We start from the raw sequence: 20,907 nt of genomic DNA, 5'->3' as shown, positions 1-20,907 counted from the left end.
GAGGCTCGGCCCTCGGATGCCTGGCTAACCCGATGATCATCCCGGGAGCAGACTAGCCGGAAGCCCCGACCGGTCGCCTCGGCTTGCGCCAGCCAAGGCCGACCAACGAGTGGAATTTCCCTGAGGCTTGACAACCCTCAGATGCCTGGCTAACCCGATGATCATCCCGGGAGCAGACTAGCCGGAAGCCCCGACCGGTCGCCTCGGCTTGCGCCAGCCTAGGCCGACCAACGAGTGGAATCTCCCGAGGCTCGGCCCTCAGATGCCTGGCTAACCCGATGATCATCCCGGGAGCAGACTAGCCGGAAGCCCCGACCGGTCGCCTCGGCTTGCGCCAGCCTAGGCCGACCAACGAGTGGAATCTCCCGAGGCTCGGCCCTCGGATGCCTGGCTAACCCGATGATCATCCCGGGAGCAGACTAGCCGGAAGCCCCGACCGGTCGCCTCGGCTTGCGCCAGCCTAGGCCGACCAACGAGTGGAATCTCCCGAGGCTCGGCCCTCGGATGCCTGGCTAACCCGATGATCATCCCGGGAGCAGACTAGCCGGAAGCCCCGACCGGTCGCCTCGGCTTGCGCCAGCCTTGGCCGACCAACGAGCGGAATTTCCCTGAGGCTTGACAACCCTCAGATGCCTGGCTAACCCGATGATCATCCCGGGAGCAGACTAGCCGGAAGCCCCGACCGGTCGCCTCGGCTTGCGCCAGCCTTGGCCGACCAACGAGCGGAATTTCCCTGAGGCTTGACAACCCTCAGATGCCTGGCTAACCCGATGATCATCCCGGGAGCAGACTAGCCGGAAGCCCCGACCGGTCGCCTCGGCTTGCGCCAGCCTAGGCCGACCAACGAGTGGAATCTCCCGAGGCTCGGCCCTCGGATGCCTGGCTAACCCGATGATCATCCCGGGAGCAGACTAGCCGGAAGCCCCGACCGGTCGCCTCGGCTTGCGCCAGCCTTGGCCGACCAACGAGCGGAATTTCCCTAAGGCTTGACAACCCTCAGATGCCTGGCTAACCCGATGATCATCCCGGGAGCAGACTAGCCGGAAGCCCCGACCGGTCGCTTCGGCTTGCGCCAGCCTTGGCCGACCAGCGAGCGGAAGAATTTCCTGAGGCCTAACCCTCGGATGCCTGGCTTAGCGCCGGAAGAATTTCCTGAGGCCTAACCCTCGGATGCCTGGCTTAGCGCCGGAAGAATTTCCTGAGGCCTAACCCTCGGATGCCTGGCTTAGCGCCGGAAGAGTTTCCTGAGGTTTAACCCTCGGATGCCTGGCCTAGCGCCGGAAGAGTTTCCTGAGGCCTAACCCTCGGATGCCTGGCTCAGCGCCGGAAGAGTTTCCTGAGGCCTAACCCTCGGATGCCTGGCTTAGCGCCGGAAGAATTTCCTGAGGCCTAACCCTCGGATGCCTGGCTTAGCGCCGGAAGAATTTCCTGAGGCCTAACCCTCGGATGCCTGGCTTAGCGCCGGAAGAATTTCCTGAGGCCTAACCCTCGGATGCCTGGCTTAGCGCCGGAAGAGTTTCCTGAGGCCTAACCCTCGGATGCCTGGCCTAGCGCCGGAAGAGTTTCCTGAGGCCTAACCCTCGGATGCCTGGCTCAGCGCCGGAAGAGTTTTCTGAGGCCTAACCCTCGGATGCCTGGCTTAGCGCCGGAAGAATTTCCTGAGGCCTAACCCTCGGATGCCTGGCTCAGCGCCGGAAGAGTTTCCTGAGGCCTAACCCTCGGATGCCTGGCTTAGCGCCGGAAGAATTTCCTGAGGCCTAACCCTCGGATGCCTGGCTTAGCGCCGGAAGAGTTTCCTGAGGCCTAACCCTCGGATGCCTGGCTCAGCGCCGGAAGAGTTTCCTGAGGCCTAACCCTCGGATGCCTGGCTTAGCGCCGGAAGAATTTCCTGAGGCCTAACCCTCGGATGCCTGGCTTAGCGCCGGAAGAATTTCCTGAGGCCTAACCCTCGGATGCCTGGCTTAGCGCCGGAAGAATTTCCTGAGGCCTAACCCTCGGATGCCTGGCTTAGCGCCGGAAGAGTTTCCTGAGGTTTAACCCTCGTATGCCTGGCCTAGCGCCGGAAGAGTTTCCTGAGGCCTAACCCTCGGATGCCTGGCTCAGCGCCGGAAGAGTTTCCTGAGGCCTAACCCTCGGATGCCTGGCTTAGCGCCGGAAGAATTTCCTGAGGCCTAACCCTCGGATGCCTGGCTTAGCGCCGGAAGAGTTTCCTGAGGTTTAACCCTCGGATGCCTGGCTTAGCGCCGGAAGAGTTTCCTGAGGCCTAACCCTCGGATGCCTGGCCTAGCGCCGGAAGAGTTTCCTGAGGCCCAACCCTCGGATGCCTGGCTCAGCGCCGGAAGAGTTTCCTGAGGCCTAACCCTCGGATGCCTGGCTCAGCGCCGGAAGAGTTTCCTGAGGCCTAACCCTCGGATGCCTGGCTTAGCGCCGGAAGAGTTTCCTGAGGCCTAACCCTCGGATGCCTGGCTTAGCGCCGGAAGAATTTCCTGAGGCCTAACCCTCGGAGGCCTGGCTTAGCGCCGGAAGAATTTCCTGAGGCCTAACCCTCGGATGCCTGGCTTAGCGCCGGAAGAGTTTCCTGAGGTTTAACCCTCGGATGCCTGGCCTAGCGCCGGAAGAACTTCGGAAATCAAAAGTCAGCAAGAAGCAACCAAGAGCTAAAAAAAAAAAAAAAAAAAAGAGGACGAGGGCGAGATGAAGAAATATTCAACGTGCATTAATTTTCAGGGCCGAGGCCCATACAATTGGGCAAAACGCCGACATACAAAAATAAAAAAGACAATGAAAGGTACAAGAGGTCAGCTTGGAGGAACTCCCGGGTCGGGAACGCCGGGCTCGTCCGCGGGAGGTAGGGAAGCAGCAGGAGAACCAGCAGGCGATGGCGCCGGAGAGGAGTCCAGGAGGGAGATCTCGCTCAGGTCAACTTCGGGATACTTAGCCGACACCCTTGCCAGGCCCTCCTCGAAGCCCAAGGTGAAGGCTTCGGCCCCCGCGTCCGACGCGACATGGACAAACTCGTCAGACTGGCGATAGGTCCGCACTGCCTCCGACATATCATGGGCGAACTCGGCGGACTGGCGATAAGCCTCTACCGCCTGACGCCCGATTTCCGCCCTCTTCTCGGCCAGCTCCGCCTCAGCTCGCTCCATAATCTGAGCCTTGGCCTCCAAGACCTTCGCCACAATCCGGCCTTCGGCCTCAGAGGAGACCCTCAGCAGATCAGCCTGAGCCTCTTTATGCTTCGCCTCGGTAGCAACCCGAGCGGCCTCGGCTTCCTTCAGGCGCGAACGGAGCTCTTGGACGTCCGTGCATGACTTCTCCAGGGCCGACTCCAGTTCGCCTAGTTTGGCTTCAAAAGAGCGGATTCGGTCGCAGGCGTTGTCGGCAGACCGCTGGGCCTTCTCCCACCGCTCTCGATAGTCCACGATCTTCCGGGACTGCTTTTCAGCCCGTTCCTCCGCCTTCTTGACCCTGCTTTCGAGGCCCGAGGCGGCTTTGAGTTGCTCCCGAGCCTCTGACAGTTGCTCCTCCAGGGCGGCGAAGCCGAGTGCCCGCTCTTCGGCCTCCCGGAGCCTCGCCTCGAGGTCCCCGGTCGTCCTGCCTGCCGCAGCCCGGCCTCCCTCTTCCATTGCTTTCAGCCGGTCCTCGGCCTTCGCCAAAAGCCCCGCCTGTTCCTTGTAGCACTCCTCCAGACGGATCATGTACTGGGCGAGCTAAGAAATAGGAAAAATAAGGGAGTCAGGCGGAGAACAACAGAGCCAATAAATGGTGAAAGACGGCCAGAAGAACACTCACCGACATGAGACAGACGCAGCTGGCGGCCCCAACGTCAGAGACATCCAACTCCCGGACCCGCCGACGGTCCTTCTCCAGCAACACTGTTTCGATGAGATTTCGGGCGCCATCGGTAGTGAAGGCAGACCCCGATTTCTCCCCGGAGCCGGATGGTGGTTCTGCAGCCTTACCCTTATCCATCGCCTGGGGAAGAGTCCGGCTGATCGCGCTCGGGGCGGGGGTCGCCCCAGGAATTGATAGGGTCCCGCTCGGCCGGGGCCTCGGCGCGTCCCTCCTCGAGTCATCAGGAGCCGACCGAGTCGAAGGCCGGGTCGGGGACCGATCACGTCCGACCCGTCCGTCTTGAGCAGGCTCAGGTGGCACCTCCGGAGTAGCGGCAACCTTACCACCGGAGGGCTGATACAGCGTCAGCTGCCGGTCGGTGCCCACGACATCTCCCTGACCGGTGGGCCCGGACTCGTCGGTCGGCATCGGAGGTATCTCCTTACAGGACTTCTTCGCCGGTGGGGCCCCGCTCGGAAGAGCTCGTTTCCTCCTCCGGACTGCTTCCAGCAGGGACGCCCTACCAACAGCCTTCGACTTCACCGACCGCATGACGTCGTCGACCTCTGCAAGAAGGACGGGATGGTCAGGGACTGAGAAACCGAAAGGAAGAAGGAACGAAAGAGAAGAAAAGAGCTAAAGAAACGATGGCGGACTCACGGTCGGTGGGGACCGAACTCAAACCGACGTTCACCAAGGTATCCTCAGAAATAAGGCGGCCCACCGGGGGAAGCTGGCCCTCGGCGACCAACCCCTTCAAGGCGGCGACGCCCTCGGATTCCTCCCTCGACAACTTCGACAGGCCAATTGGGGACTTCACCGGCGTCCCCCAGATTGCCCTGATTTCCCAGGAGGGGTCTGCATCAACGAAAAAGAAGCGCTCCTTCCAGTGGTGAATGGAGGTAGGACCCTCCTTGACAAGGCCGCACCCTCGCCGCGCTGCGAAGCACCACCACCCTTTGTCCTGGGGGTGGCCGCTCAGGCCGTAGAGCTCCCAGAAAACGTTCAAGGTGGCGGGAATCGCATGCAAGCGACAGAGAACCTGGAAGACCGTCAGAGCACGCCACGAGTTCGGCACCAGTTGCGTCGGTGCCATTCCTAAACCCTGGAGCACCTGTAAGACTAGGTCTGAAGGGGGAAAGCGGAACCCGGCCTGGAGGATGCCCTCATTGATGGCGATCTTCCCTCGAGGAGGATGAGACATCCTCTCCTCAGGCCCTGGGAGCGTGACATTGCAGGCCTCGGGAAGGTGGTACCGAGCCACAAATCCGTCTAAGTCCTCGGCGACCAGTTTTGACTTGATGCTATCTGCTCCCACTTCGCCCATCCCTAATGGCCAATCTACGGTCAGGACGGGGTCAAGAAGGAGGGAAAGGCCGGAACGACTGGGGTGCACTAGTACAAAAAGAAAAAGTATGAAGAGCTCAAAGTAGAAGAGTGGGAAACTCACTTGAAGAGGAGGAAGAACGGCTCCGAGAGCGTCAAAGGAAAAGCAAGCGAACGTTTCGGCGGCAACAATGGTAGCGCAAAGGAGAAACTCGAAAATGTCCGTAAAGAAGAAGACGGACGGGGGAGGGCCCCCGATTAAATAGGCGAAAGGGCAAGTGACACCTCGATGACGCCAGAAGACGCCTGGCCGCCGAAGGGTCGCTCGCACCCCAAAGGCGAATCGACACCATTAAGGAAGGATGTCCGCCGAAATCCTCAGGTTGCCAGGTCAGCAGCAACCGCCATACGCCATAAAGAAGGCGGGAAGCTTGAAGCGCGCGCGCCTCTCCGAAGGATGGCGGCAATCTCGAAACATCACTCCCTTCACCTGTTCCCCTTCTGGTTCCAGGCTCGGAAGTGGGGGGCTACTGTTATGGGGGAATTGAGCCGCCATGCCCCACGTGATCGGCACGCGTATCCAGGAAAGCTACAGCTGCCCTATGATCCAGCACTCCGACCCCGAGTCGGACCTCCTCGGCTCCGCAGCCCGACCCCGGGTCGGCTGCCCTATGATCCAGCACTCCGACCCCGAGTCGGACCTCCTCGGCTCCGCAGCCCGACCCCGGGTCGGCTGCCCTATGATCCAGCACTCCGACCCCGAGTCGGACCTCCTCGGCTTCGCAGCCCGACCCCGGGTCGGCTGCCCTATGATCCAGCATTCCGACCCCGAGTCGGAGATCTTTTGATAACGACAGGCTATTCTCCAGAGGCACGCCGCGGCCTCCTGCTCCACTACTCCCTGCAACGGCTGTACCCGATGCTGCCCACGATCTCCTGTATCAACCGTACAAAGCGGAGCTCCACTACGCCCTGCCATGACCGTACCCAGCGCTGCTCCACGACGCCCCGTAACGGCCATGTCGGTGGCCATTCTATCGTGCCCCACGACGACAAACCCCCCTGAGAGACCTCCCAGCCAGGTATATATGCGGCTGGGGGGAGAAGGGGGGGGTAAGCAATACCTCCCAGAGCACTCTCTCCCACTTGTGATTATCATCTCTCCTCCTCCAATCTCCTCTGACTTGACCGTCGGAGGGCCATCACCACCCTGGTGGTGGTGCAAGGCTTGTTTGCAGGTTCCTTGGCGGAAGGTGGAGCGCAACCAGCACCAACCAAGACAACTCAGGCGGAACCCCGTTCACACCGTCGTGTCAATCGTTCTCGGTTTGGACCACCAGCAACAGCTCCAAACCAAGTATTTGATAATCAGGACATAAAATATTGATGCTCATAAGAAGAAGCAGTGGAGGAAAGAACTTCATCTAGACCAACAAGCAAAAACATTCATTGCCTGGAAGTTTCAAGTAATTTGCAACTAAAGATATTCTCAACCAAAGTATTTTGAATAATTGAGCCAATCAAATTTACCCCTTCACCAAATCCTAATTCCGTAACTTCATATTTTTGCTGAGTGTCGATTTGCACCATGCCATGGGCCGAGAACAGTTCTCCTTTGGGCTGCCATTTCTTATGAACGGCGTTGGTATGTGGAAGAATATATATTGCTTCCACAGACAAAAACAGAAGTACAAAAAGCGCAGCAACCAACTAAGAGAAGCTAAGCTAAGCTCACGTTTGTCGGCACGTAAGCCGTCCAGGGATCTGGAACGACCGATCGACGGATGCAGGTACATCCAAAAAGTCTGTGTCAGCGAGAGCCCGGGTCACATCATTTGATAGCATCAGGAAGGCTGTTGACAATTAAGTCCCTTTGAATATCCACGTCAATAGTTACGTATTGGTCATTGTTTAGCCGTTACTCTATTCCAGTGAATGCCTAAATGTAAAATAACATTTGATCATTGTTTATTATTTTCATTGTTCATCTAAACTGAATTAATGATGTTTACAATCTTAATTTTATAATTGTTATGGGGGAATTGAGCCGCCATGCCCCACGTGATCGGCACGCGTATCCAGGAAAGCTACAGCTGCCCTATGATCCAGCACTCCGACTCCGAGTCGGACCTCCTCGGCTCCGCAGCCCGACCCCGGGTCGGCTGCCCTATGATCCAGCACTCCGACCCCGAGTCGGACCTCCTCGGCTCCGCAGCCCGACCCCGGGTCGGCTGCCCTATGATCCAGCACTCCGACCCCGAGTCGGACCTCCTCGGCTTCGCAGCCCGACCCCGGGTCGGCTGCCCTATGATCCAGCATTCCGACCCCGAGTCGGAGATCTTTTGATAACGACAGGCTATTCTCCAGAGGCACGCCGCGGCCTCCTGCTCCACTACTCCCTGCAACGGCTGTACCCGATGCTGCCCACGATCTCCTGTATCAACCGTACAAAGCGGAGCTCCACTACGCCCTGCCATGACCGTACCCAGCGCTGCTCCACGACGCCCCGTAACGGCCATGTCAGTGGCCATTCTATCGTGCCCCACGACGACAAACCCCCCTGAGAGACCTCCCAGCCAGGTATATATGCGGCTGGGGGGAGAAGGGGGGGGGGTAAGCAATACCTCCCAGAGCACTCTCTCCCACTTGTGATTATCATCTCTCCTCCTCCAATCTCCTCTGACTTGACCGTCGGAGGGCCATCACCACCCTGGTGGTGGTGCAAGGCTTGTTTGCAGGTTCCTTGGCGGAAGGTGGAGCGCAACCAGGACCAACCAAGACAACTCAGGCGGAACCCCGTTCACACCGTCGTGTCAATCGTTCTCGGTTTGGACCACCAGCAACAGTTGGCGCTAGAGGAAGGGCCGAATCTCAGAACGATCGTAATGGCACGGCGAGGTGGTCGCGGAGCTTCCAATGCTTCCGGTCGCGGAGCCTCTCGCGCCTCTGGCCGGGAGGCTGCTGCGTCCCCAACACACTCTCAGCAGCATTCCACCGCTTCTCCTCCCATTCAGACGGTCGAACCTGCTCAGTTCGACCAGCTAGCCCAGCAGGTTCGCACCCTCGCGGAGGCAGTGCAGAATCTGCAGGGTGTGATCTCTCGGGTGCCGCAGCGGGCTCAGGAGCCGCTGCTCCCCGAGCACTCGCCTCTTCCTCACAACCCGCGCTCCTTCCTCTCCCATGGAGAGGAGCGCCGGCGCGGGGAGGATTCTCGAGTGCGGTCCATTCTGCCAGGACCTTCTCATCGGAGCTGCGCGGGGTACGAGAGGCGGACCCGGGCGCGTTCTCAGACACCCCAGTCCTCGAGGGGCCCGCACTCCAGTCGGTCCCCCTCGCGCCGCTCCTTGTCTCCCACCCACCGGTCGCGCTCCCTGGACCGGCGGGTGGACGATCTCCACAGACAGCTCCAGGTCCTGAAGGGCCACTCCAAAGATCCCTTCGCCGACTTGGAAATCTCCTCCCAGCCGGCGCTTGCCTCAAGGATCCTGCGAACCCTAAACCCGCCGGGGTTCAAAATGCCGGCGATCGAACCCTACGACGGGGCGGCGGACCCACGGGACCACGTGGAGAGTTTCAGGACTCTTATGCTCCTCCATGGAGCATCGGATCCTCTCCTTTGCAAGGCCTTCCCGGCGACCCTCCGCGGCCCGGCAAGGGCGTGGTTCGCCGGCCTGGAGGCTAATTCCATCCAGTCCTTCCACCAGTTCACCCGTCTCTTCATCAGCCATTTCGCCGTCAGTAGCCGGCGAAGACTGGTCTCCGACTCCCTCTTCGATGTCCGGCAGAACGAGGGAGAGAGCCTGCGGGATTATCTCACCCGCTTCAACAAGGCAACACTGGAGGTCCGGAATTTGAGCCAGGAGGTGGCTCTCTCAGCCCTGAAGCGAGGCTTCCGGAAGGGCAGACTCACCTTCTCCCTGGACAAACGCCTGCCGCGGAGCTTCCCGGAGCTGTTGTCTCGGGCAAACCAGTATGCAGACGCCGAGGAGGCAGCCTCCCACCGGAACAAGGAGGCCGCCGAGGCCCCTCTAAAGCCCGGGAAGAAAAGGCGAAAAGAGGCACCCCAGAGGAGGAGCCCGACGCCTCAACGCCGGCGCAGAAGCCCGTCACCAGCAAGGAACCACGGCGCCACACGCCCTCGTTCTCCGCACCGACGCTTCAACCGGTACACCCCAATCCTGGCCCCCCGGGCCCAGATCCTCATGGAGGTCAAGGGGCGGGAGGACCTCCCGGTCCCGAGGCAGATGAAGAAGATCCCTGGGAGGAAGCCTTCTCGGGCGTACTGTGAGTACCACCGAGACCACGGCCACGATACCGAAGACTGCTTCCAGCTTCGGGACGAGATCGAGGCTCTCATTCGCCGAGGGCGTCTCGGTCGATATGTAAACGACCGACGTCCCCCCGCAGACCCGCGTCCAGCCGACCCGGCCCCTCAGGAGCCTCGGGAGCAGAATCGACCCGTTGCGGGAGTGATCCACACCATCACTGGGGGCTGCTCTCGGCCCGTGAGGAACGCAGGGGGCTCGGCGGAAGTATCAGGAGTGGCCGTCGCGAAGAGGCAGCGGGTCGGAAATGTAATCACTTTTTGTGATGAAGATGTAAAGGGGGTTCAGACTCCCCACGATGACGCCATGGTGATCTCTCTCACTATGGCGGACTATGATGTAAGGCGTGTTCTTGTGGATAGTGGAAGCTCAGCTGATATTTTGTATTACGAGGCCTTCCAAAAGATGGGCTTTTCCCGACAATTGTTGCACAAAACATCCACCCCCCTCATAGGATTCACTGGAGACGCTATCTCGGCCGAAGGTGTCATCGAGCTGCCTGTGACTGCGGGCATTGCACCCGCAGAAGCCACGGTGCGGCTCGGGTTCTTGGTCGTCCGTGTCCCCTCGGCCTACAACGCTATCCTCGGACGACCCGGACTGAACGCCCTTCGCGCGGTGGTTTCTACCTACCATTTGCTCATGCGGTTCCCCACAGCGGCCGGGATTGGAGAGGTCCGAGGTGACCAGCCGACCGCACGGCAGTGTTTCCTAGCAACTCTCAAAGGGAAGAAGCCCATGGAGGCCCTAAGCGTCGAGTCACTTGACGCCAGAGACGAAGTGGCCTTGCGGCACGGGGAGCCGGCCGAGGGCGTAATCGAAGTTCCCCTCGAAGAAGGCCGCCCGGACCGCACGGTCCGGGTCGGTGCCAACCTCGACTTGGAAGCTCGGCTCCGGTTAGTGGAATTCCTCCGAGCCAATGCAGATGTGTTTGCCTGGTCGGCGGCCGATGTACCTGGGATCGACCCGGAGGTCGTTTCTCACGCCCTCAACGTCGACCCGACCCACCGATGCTGCAACTGGCGATCCGATTTCCCAGGTAACGCATTAATTAGCGTTTAATACCCTTCTCGTGTTCCCCCCAGGCAACGCTTGGAGGAGAGGAGAAACACGGTCGCGGCTGGGCACAGAGAAACCCCGATGGGCGGCGAGCGACAAGTGGCCGACCAACGAGTGGAATGTCCCGAGGCTCGGCCCTCGGATGCCTGGCTAACCCGATGATCATCCCGGGAGCAGACTAGCCGGAAGCCCCGACCGGTCGCCTCGGCTTGCGCCAGCCTAGGCCGACCAACGAGTGGAATCTCCCGAGGCTCGGCCCTCGGATGCCTGGCTAACCCGATGATCATCCCGGGAGCAGACTAGCCGGAAGCCCCGACCGGTCGCCTCGGCTTGCGCCAGCCTAGGCCGACCAACGAGTGGAATCTCCCGAGGCTCGGCCCTCGGATGCCTGGCTAACCCGATGATCATCCCGGGAGCAGACTAGCCGGAAGCCCCGACCGGTCGCCTCGGCTTGCGCCAGCCTAGGCCGACCAACGAGTGGAATCTCCCGAGGCTCGGCCCTCGGATGCCTGGCTAACCCGATGATCATCCCGGGAGCAGACTAGCCGGAAGCCCCGACCGGTCGCCTCGGCTTGCGCCAGCCTTGGCCGACCAACGAGCGGAATTTCCCTGAGGCTTGACAAACCTCAGATGCCTGGCTAACCCGATGATCATCCCGGGAGCAGACTAGCCGGAAGCCCCGACCGGTCGCCTCGGCTTGCGCCAGCCTTGGCCGACCAACGAGCGGAATTTCCCTGAGGCTTGACAACCCTCAGATGCCTGGCTAACCCGATGATCATCCCGGGAGCAGACTAGCCGGAAGCCCCGACCGGTCGCCTCGGCTTGCGCCAGCCTTGGCCGACCAACGAGCGGAATTTCCCTGAGGCTTGACAACCCTCAGATGCCTGGCTAACCCGATGATCATCCCGGGAGCAGACTAGCCGGAAGCCCCGACCGGTCGCCTCGGCTTGCGCCAGCCTAGGCCGACCAACGAGTGGAATCTCCCGAGGCTCGGCCCTCGGATGCCTGGCTAACCCGATGATCATCCCGGGAGCAGACTAGCCGGAAGCCCCGACCGGTCGCCTCGGCTTGCGCCAGCCTTGGCCGACCAACGAGCGGAATTTCCCTGAGGCTTGACAACCCTCAGATGCCTGGCTAACCCGATGATCATCCCGGGAGCAGACTAGCCGGAAGCCCCGACCGGTCGCTTCGGCTTGCGCCAGCCTTGGCCGACCAGCGAGCGGAAGAATTTCCTGAGGCCTAACCCTCGGATGCCTGGCTTAGCGCCGGAAGAATTTCCTGAGGCCTAACCCTCGGATGCCTGGCTTAGCGCCGGAAGAATTTCCTGAGGCCTAACCCTCGGATGCCTGGCTTAGCGCCGGAAGAGTTTCCTGAGGCCTAACCCTCGGATGCCTGGCCTAGCGCCGGAAGAGTTTCCTGAGGCCTAACCCTCGGATGCCTGGCTTAGCGCCGGAAGAATTTCCTGAGGCCTAACCCTCGGATGCCTGGCTTAGCGCCGGAAGAATTTCCTGAGGCCTAACCCTCGGATGCCTGGCTCAGCGCCGGAAGAGTTTCCTGAGGCCTAACCCTCGGATGCCTGGCTTAGCGCCGGAAGAATTTCCTGAGGCCTAACCCTCGGATGCCTGGCTTAGCGCCGGAAGAGTTTCCTGAGGCCTAACCCTCGGATGCCTGGCCTAGCGCCGGAAGAGTTTCCTGAGGCCTAACCCTCGGATGCCTGGCCTAGCGCCGGAAGAATTTCCTGAGGCCTAACCCTCGGATGCCTGGCTCAGCGCCGGAAGAGTTTCCTGAGGCCTAACCCTCGGATGCCTGGCTTAGCGCCGGAAGAATTTCCTGAGGCCTAACCCTCGGATGCCTGGCTTAGCGCCGGAAGAATTTCCTGAGGCCTAACCCTCGGATGCCTGGCTTAGCGCCGGAAGAGTTTCCTGAGGCCTAACCCTCGGATGCCTGGCTCAGCGCCGGAAGAGTTTCCTGAGGCCTAACCCTCGGATGCCTGGCTTAGCGCCGGAAGAGTTTCCTGAGGCCTAACCCTCGGATGCCTGGCCTAGCGCCGGAAGAGTTTCCTGAGGCCTAATCCTCGGATGCCTGGCTTAGCGCCGGAAGAATTTCCTGAGGCCTAACCCTCGGATGCCTGGCTTAGCGCCGGAAGAATTTCCTGAGGCCTAACCCTCGGATGCCTGGCTTAGCGCCGGAAGAGTTTCCTGAGGTTTAACCCTCGGATGCCTGGCCTAGCGCCGGAAGAACTTCGGGAATCAAAAGTCAGCAAGAAGCAACCAAGAGCTAAAAAAAAAAAAAAAAAAAAAAAAGAGGACGAGGGCGAGATGAAGAAATATTCAACGTGCATTAATTTTCAGGGCCGAGGCCCATACAATTGGGCAAAACGCCGACATACAAAAATAAAAAAGACAATGAAAGGTACAAGAGGTCAGCTTGGAGGAACTCCCGGGTCGGGAACGCCGGGCTCGTCCGCGGGAGGTAGGGAAGCAGCAGGAGAACCAGCAGGCGATGGCGCCGGAGAGGAGTCCAGGAGGGAGATCTCGCTCAGGTCAACTTCGGGATACTTAGCCGACACCCTTGCCAGGCCCTCCTCGAAGCCCAAGGTGAAGGCTTCGGCCCCCGCGTCCGACGCGACATGGACAAACTCGTCAGACTGGCGATAGGTCCGCACTGCCTCCGACATATCATGGGCGAACTCGGCGGACTGGCGATAAGCCTCTACCGCCTGACGCCCGATTTCCGCCCTCTTCTCGGCCAGCTCCGCCTCAGCTCGCTCCATAATCTGAGCCTTGGCCTCCAAGACCTTCGCCACAATCCGGCCTTCGGCCTCAGAGGAGACCCTCAGCAGATCAGCCTGAGCCTCTTTATGCTTCGCCTCGGTAGCAACCCGAGCGGCCTCGGCTTCCTTCAGGCGCGAACGGAGCTCTTGGACGTCCGTGCATGACTTCTCCAGGGCCGACTCCAGTTCGCCTAGTTTGGCTTCAAAAGAGCGGATTCGGTCGCAGGCGTTGTCGGCAGACCGCTGGGCCTTCTCCCACCGCTCTCGATAGTCCACGATCTTCCGGGACTGCTTTTCAGCCCGTTCCTCCGCCTTCTTGACCCTGCTTTCGAGGCCCGAGGCGGCTTTGAGTTGCTCCCGAGCCTCTGACAGTTGCTCCTCCAGGGCGGCGAAGCCGAGTGCCCGCTCTTCGGCCTCCCGGAGCCTCGCCTCGAGGTCCCCGGTCGTCCTGCCTGCCGCAGCCCGGCCTCCCTCTTCCATTGCTTTCAGCCGGTCCTCGGCCTTCGCCAAAAGCCCCGCCTGTTCCTTGTAGCACTCCTCCAGACGGATCATGTACTGGGCGAGCTAAGAAATAGGAAAAATAAGGGAGTCAGGCGGAGAACAACAGAGCCAATAAATGGTGAAAGACGGCCAGAAGAACACTCACCGACATGAGACAGACGCAGCTGGCGGCCCCAACGTCAGAGACATCCAACTCCCGGACCCGCCGACGGTCCTTCTCCAGCAACACTGTTTCGATGAGATTTCGGGCGCCATCGGTAGTGAAGGCAGACCCCGATTTCTCCCCGGAGCCGGATGGTGGTTCTGCAGCCTTACCCTTATCCATCGCCTGGGGAAGAGTCCGGCTGATCGCGCTCGGGGCGGGGGTCGCCCCAGGAATTGATAGGGTCCCGCTCGGCCGGGGCCTCGGCGCGTCCCTCCTCGAGTCATCAGGAGCCGACCGAGTCGAAGGCCGGGTCGGGGACCGATCACGTCCGACCCGTCCGTCTTGAGCAGGCTCAGGTGGCACCTCCGGAGTAGCGGCAACCTTACCACCGGAGGGCTGATACAGCGTCAGCTGCCGGTCGGTGCCCACGACATCTCCCTGACCGGTGGGCCCGGACTCGTCGGTCGGCATCGGAGGTATCTCCTTACGGGACTTCTTCGCCGGTGGGGCCCCGCTCGGAAGAGCTCGTTTCCTCCTCCGGACTGCTTCCAGCAGGGACGCCCTACCAACAGCCTTCGACTTCACCGACCGCATGACGTCGTCGACCTCTGCAAGAAGGACGGGATGGTCAGGGACTGAGAAACCGAAAGGAAGAAGGAACGAAAGAGAAGAAAAGAGCTAAATAAACGATGGCGGACTCACGGTCGGTGGGGACCGAGCTCAAACCGACGTTCACCAAGGTATCCTCAGAAATAAGGCGGCCCACCGGGGGAAGCTGGCCCTCGGCGACCAACCCCTTCAAGGCGGCGACGCCCTCGGATTCCTCCCTCGACAACTTCGACAGGCCAATTGGGGACTTCACCGGCGTCCCCCAGATTGCCCTGATTTCCCAGGAGGGGTCTGCATCAACGAAAAAGAAGCGCTCCTTCCAGTGGTGAATGGAGGTAGGACCCTCCTTGACAAGGCCGCACCCTCGCCGCGCTGCGAAGCACCACCACCCTTTGTCCTGGGGGTGGCCGCTCAGGCCGTAGAGCTCCCAGAAAACGTTCAAGGTGGCGGGAATCGCATGCAAGCGACAGAGAACCTGAAAGACCGTCAGAGCACGCCACGAGTTCGGCACCAGTTGCGTCGGTGCCATTCCTAAACCCCGGAGCACCTGTAAGACTAGGTCTGAAGGGGGAAAGCGGAACCCGGCCTGGAGGATGCCCTCATTGATGGCGATCTTCCCTCGAGGAGGATGAGACATCCTCTCCTCAGGCCCTGGGAGCGTGACATTGCAGGCCTCGGGAAGGTGGTACCGAGCCACAAATCCGTCTAAGTCCTCGGCGACCAGTTTTGACTTGATGCTATCTGCTCCCACTTCGCCCATCCCTAATGGCCAATCTACGGTCAGGACGGGGTCAAGAAGGAGGGAAAGGCCGGAACGACTGGGGTGCACTAGTACAAAAAGAAAAAGTATGAAGAGCTCAAAGTAGAAGAGTGGGAAACTCACTTGAAGGGGAGGAAGAACGGCTCCGAGAGCGTCAAAGGAAAAGCAAGCGAACGTTTCGGCGGCAACAATGGTAGCGCAAAGGAGAAACTCGAAAATGTCCGTAAAGAAGAAGACGGACGGGGGAGGGCCCCCGATTAAATAGGCGAAAGGGCAAGTGACACCTCGATGACGCCAGAAGACGCCTGGCCGCCGAAGGGTCGCTCGCACCCCAAAGGCGAATCGACACCATTAAGGAAGGATGTCCGCCGGAATCCTCAGGTTGCCAGGTCAGCAGCAACCGCCATACGCCATAAAGAAGGCGGGAAGCTTGAAGCGCGCGCGCCTCTCCGAAGGATGGCGGCAATCTCGAAACATCACTCCCTTCACCTGTTCCCCTTCTGGTTCCAGGCTCGGAAGTGGGGGGCTACTGTTATGGGGGAATTGAGCCGCCATGCCCCACGTGATCGGCACGCGTATCCAGGAAAGCTACAGCTGCCCTATGATCCAGCACTCCGACCCCGAGTCGGACCTCCTCGGCTCCGCAGCCCGACCCCGGGTCGGCTGCCCTATGATCCAGCACTCCGACCCCGAGTCGGACCTCCTCGGCTCCGCAGCCCGACCCCGGGTCGGCTGCTCTATGATCCAGCACTCCGACCCCGAGTCGGACCTCCTCGGCTTCGCAGCCCGACCCCGGGTCGGCTGCCCTATGATCCAGCATTCCGACCCCGAGTCGGAGATCTTTTGATAACGACAGGCTATTCTCCAGAGGCACGCCGCGGCCTCCTGCTCCACTACTCCCTGCAACGGCTGTACCCGATGCTGCCCACGATCTCCTGTATCAACCGTACAAAGCGGAGCTCCACTACGCCCTGCCATGACCGTACCCAGCGCTGCTCCACGACGCCCCGTAACGGCCATGTCAGTGGCCATTCTATCGTGCCCCACGACGACAAACCCCCCTGAGAGACCTCCCAGCCAGGTATATATGCGGCTGGGGGGAGAAGGGGGGGGTAAGCAATACCTCCCAGAGCACTCTCTCCCACTTGTGATTATCATCTCTCCTCCTCCAATCTCCTCTGACTTGACCGTCGGAGGGCCATCACCACCCTGGTGGTGGTGCAAGGCTTGTTTGCAGGTTCCTTGGCGGAAGGTGGAGCGCAACCAGCACCAACCAAGACAACTCAGGCGGAACCCCGTTCACACCGTCGTGTCAATCGTTCTCGGTTTGGACCACCAGCAACAATAATTAATCGCGAAAAAATATATATATATATTTAAGACAATGGCATGAAGATGATTGTTTAGCACTTTCATTATTCATTTAATTAATATCATATTTTTAATTTAAATTTTCTTATCAGTTGAAAGATTATATTTTAAAGAGCAGCGGTTCGAATAAATAATGGCATTAATTTGCTCGTTAGTACAATTATCAATATTAATGAATAATTGCAAAAATCATTTTTAAGGAAAACTTATCAAAAAAATAAATATATGAAGTAAATACCATTTTATGAAACTGATGAAGACGGCAATGGTATTTTTCTTTTTGTCTCCATTCATATGGGAGTGACGATTTTGCCAATGTAGGAGATTTTGCCAACTTTGAACTTTGCTGATCAGCATCTTCTCTTCTCTTTCAAAAGGAGATAATCCTGCACCCTTAATTTGCTTGTAAGAAAAGATTGGAATTCACCATGGACGAGGAGAAGATGTCCGAACAACAGCTCAAGAGGAAGGGCGGTCTCAAGACCATCCCATTTATCATGAGTAATGATCTTTCATATGCCTTTTCAATGGTATCATTACTTAGTACACTCTTTGAGTTAGCTCGAAATTTTTTTCGTTTTAATCAAAAGCAAAAAAGCTTATAGGCACACGCAAACATGAATTTCTAGTGTATTTCATTGTGTCCTGTGGCCAAACTCGATGTCTTTTTGCTTGAAAAGAGAGTGGTTTAATTACCATCGCTATCTTGATGACAATATAGTGCGTAATTATGTCATATAATGTTTCCAAAAGGATTGTATCGTATGGTTTGCGTGAGAAAAGGGGGAGACGTAGACGGTGTAGGTGTTGAATTGCTGATAATCCTCTGCACCTTTCTTTTGTAGCAAATGAAATCTTCGAGAGGGTTGCGAGCATTGGGCTTACAGCGAATATGACCATTTACCTCACAAAAGAGTATCACATGACCCCTGCAACTAGCGCTATTGTTCTGTTAATATGGGGAGCAGTAACAAATTTCTTACCCATTTTTGGGGCTTTCCTTTCTGATTCTTACTTGGGTCGCTTCCGTGTGATAGCAATTGGATCAGTTGCATGCCTCAATGTAAGTAAATTATATTTCACTTGTTAATGTGATCTTTGAGTTCATTCGTTTTTGATTTCATTCACAAGTGATAATTGATCAGTAATGGGACATTCTCAATATATATCACGAGTATACCTATCTAATGCTTTGCGACAATACGGACAGTAGGCCTCCTCTCCAGCGGAGTCTGAATCCGCTGCTCATAAAATTTTATAGCAAGTTCAGAGCATTCATTAGTTTCTCATGTTCTTTTGGTAGGGGATGGTTCTCCTATGGCTAACAGCAGAGCTACCTGGAGCAAAGCCCCCTGCTTGTGACCTTGCTCTCCACAAGTGCCAGAGCCCGAGCCATTCGCAGCTCGCTCTCTTATACTCTGCTTTTGCCCTGATCTCCGTAGGAACTGGCGGCATCAGGCCATGCTCCCTAGCCTTCGGCGCAGACCAGTTCAACCGGCCGGACAACCCTCAGAATGAGAGGACCCTGCAGACCTTCTTCAACTGGTACTATGCTTCAGTCGGGGTATCCGTTATCATCGCAGTGACCGTCATCATCTATATACAAGATAAGAAGGGATGGAGAGTGGGTTTCGGTGTTCCAGTAGTGCTCATGGCATTATCTATCATCTGCTTCCTGCTTGGTTATTTTCTTTACGTCAAGGTGAGGGGTAGAAAGAGCATGCTCACCGGCCTTGCCCAAGTGGTCGTCGCAAGTGTCAGAAATAGGCAACTAGTCTTCCCATCAGAGGCTGATGATGATTGGTGGTATCATCGTGAGAAGGGTTCAAAAATCATGGTTCCCACTGAAAATATAAGGTATAAGCATTATGAATTGTAGCTCGAGCTTGCATGCGATCTCATGACACTGCTACTAGACCCGAGATTTGAATTCAAATACTTTTTTTCAGGTGTCTGAACAAAGCCTGCGTCGTCAGAAATCCTGAAAAGGACTTGAACCCCGACGGCGCCGCCGCAGACCCGTGGAAGCTGTGCACTGTGGAGCAAGTAGAATACCTCAAGTCGATGGTGCGAGTGATGCCAATTTGGTCGACCGGAATCATGGCAGCAGTTATCATAAGCCAGCATTCGTTCCCGGCGCTGCAGGCAAACAGCATGGACCGGCACATGAGCTCCAGGTTTGAGATCCCTGCAAGTTCCTTCGTCGTGTTCGGGATCACCACCTTGACGCTTTGGGTGGCCATTTACGACCGGCTGATCGTCCCTCGCCTGGCGAATATCACCGGAAGGCCTCGCGGTCTCACCCTCAAGCAGCGGATGGGGATCGGGCTGGTGTTGTCGTGCGCCGCCACAGCCGTCGCAGCCACCGTCGAGCGCACTCGGCGAAGAAGAGCAATCGAGCAAGGGGTGGCAGATGACGCGGAAGCGGTGATCGACATGTCCGCGATGTGGCTGGTGCCGCAGTACTGCCTGACTGGCTTATCCGAGGCTTTCAATATAATCGGGCAGATCGAATTTTACTACTCTGAGTTGCCTAAGACCATGGCCAGTATTGCGGTGGCTCTGCTTTCGCTGGGGTGGGGAGTTGGGGACCTGGTGGGGGCTTTGATCGTGGTGCTTGTCAAAAAGATCAGTGCAGGGAATGGAAGAGTTGGCTGGCTTGATAGCAACCTAAACGAGGGCCACTACGACTACTACTATTGGATCCTTACTCTATTGAGTGTGGTTAATGTTTTCTACTTCCTTGTTTGTAGCTGGGCGTATGGTGAGGAGGGCAAAAATAGATTCGGGGAAAAGGACGACTTGGTGGAAGAGCTGCCCTCCAAGTCCGGGGAGTTGTCCATTGTCCTTTGAATTGTATGCTTTTGGTTTGGCTCTTGTGTAAGTTCCATTCTGGCCATGCTTTAGGACTAGCAGCTTGCAATGAATCTCCTTGTGGATCCAAGCGGCCCTTGCAAGCTTGTTACCTCTCTCTCTCTCTCTCTCTCTCTCTCTCTTGCTTCCTGCATTTTTAATTGTTCCTGAATTTTTAGTTGTGTGGTTGAAGCTGAGTGGAAATTAGTGAAAAACCCAAAGAAAATAAATTGGACATAGAATACTTTATAAAAGAGGAGCTAGTTCTAACTCAAAGAATTTCGATTAGAATTTGTTTGGTTGTACTCCAATCCTAGATGCGTAGCAGCTTTGGTTCTGGTTTTATGTGGATTGAACCTAACTTGATTCATTTGCATCTGACCAGACATTTATGATTTTCCTCAAAGAAAAACAAAAAAAAATCAGACCTTTATGTTGGGTTCAAAGCATTCATTTTAGTGACATAAGCCACAAGCTGGCATGCATGCTTATTTGGAAAGTGGAATAGATATATCTCCTGTTCTTATTTTACTTTCTTTGCTGGTAGATAGGTCATCTACCTTGCCTAGGTAAAAGAAAGTCAAAAGGGAAGACATTAGATATGTCATTGTATTTTGATATTTTCTTAGCAAACCCCTTCCTTACCTTTTTGTTTCTTCCAAACAAAGCAAATAGCCGGTTTGGAATTGTTTTATTATAGCCCCCTCCCATTTCCTATCCATCACAAATTTTTTCTTGGGCTTTCCTACTCCCTTTTGTAGATCTTGCATAGGGAAAATTATTGGAACCACCTCCTTAGGGTTTTTTTCACTTGGTACTTTTCGAGTTTGAAAAATTTCAATTCGATATTTGAAGTTATTTAAGTGGTGAAATATGGTCCTGTTGTCTGTCTCTGTTTACTAAAGTATCCCTATTCTATCCTGTGATGATCATGTGACATGAAGCACCCTTGAAGAAGAAGCCCAGGTCTGTACCTCCAAAAAATACAAGAATAAGATAGCCAAAGCAGAACATCGCACCAACCAATCTTGAGAAACAAAACTAGAAGCCAACTTATAGGAAAAAGATTTCTCCCTCATCATTGTCTTTTTCTTTCCATCCAACAGTAGCTTCAAGTAGGTTGCAGTGGTTAAGGATGATGCTGGCCTCCTTGTCGAGCATGAGAATGGTAAGGTCGGTGAGGGCCTTGAGTGCATGGCATAGCTGATCCTGGTCGAGGGTCTTTAGGAAAGAACAAGGGTGATGAGGACAATCTCAAGAGGCTTCTTCAACTACAAATCAAGGGTAATGAGGACGATCACATCCCTCAAGCATTGCAAACGACAAGGAGGAAGATGACGATAGAGGA

At 57.0% G+C, this 20,907-nt stretch overlaps 1 protein-coding gene across 1 annotated transcript; it reads left to right on the top strand.

The window, feature by feature from the left end:
• The first annotated feature begins 17,362 nt into the window (after positions 1–17,362).
• On the top strand, positions 17,363–19,791 carry LOC103709533 (protein NRT1/ PTR FAMILY 1.1-like). Its single transcript, XM_008794944.4, has 3 exons — positions 17,363–17,769; positions 18,010–18,563; positions 18,656–19,791. Exons 1-3 carry the CDS (start codon positions 17,599–17,601, stop codon positions 19,557–19,559), a joined length of 1,629 nt encoding a protein of 542 aa, XP_008793166.4. The 5' UTR covers positions 17,363–17,598; the 3' UTR covers positions 19,560–19,791.
• The last annotated feature ends 1,116 nt before the right edge of the window (positions 19,792–20,907 follow it).

Source organism: Phoenix dactylifera, chromosome 9 (assembly GCF_051530095.1).
Source record: "Phoenix dactylifera cultivar Ajwa chromosome 9, Ajwa_hap1_PhDact_Kaust_v1.1, whole genome shotgun sequence".
In the NCBI taxonomy this organism is placed as follows: Eukaryota; Viridiplantae; Streptophyta; class Magnoliopsida; order Arecales; family Arecaceae; genus Phoenix; species Phoenix dactylifera.
Note: the sequence above shows the minus strand (reverse complement) of the source record. Positions and strands in the feature narration are given on the sequence as shown.

Coding starts and splice junctions, on each gene's coding strand:
- LOC103709533 (XM_008794944.4), top strand. CDS start 17,599: ATGACCATTTACCTCACAAAAGAGTATCACATGACCCCTGCAACTAGC. Junction 17,770..18,009: donor GATCAGTTGCATGCCTCAAT/GTAAGTAAATTA, acceptor TTCTTTTGGTAG/GGGATGGTTCTCCTATGGCT. Junction 18,564..18,655: donor GTTCCCACTGAAAATATAAG/GTATAAGCATTA, acceptor ACTTTTTTTCAG/GTGTCTGAACAAAGCCTGCG.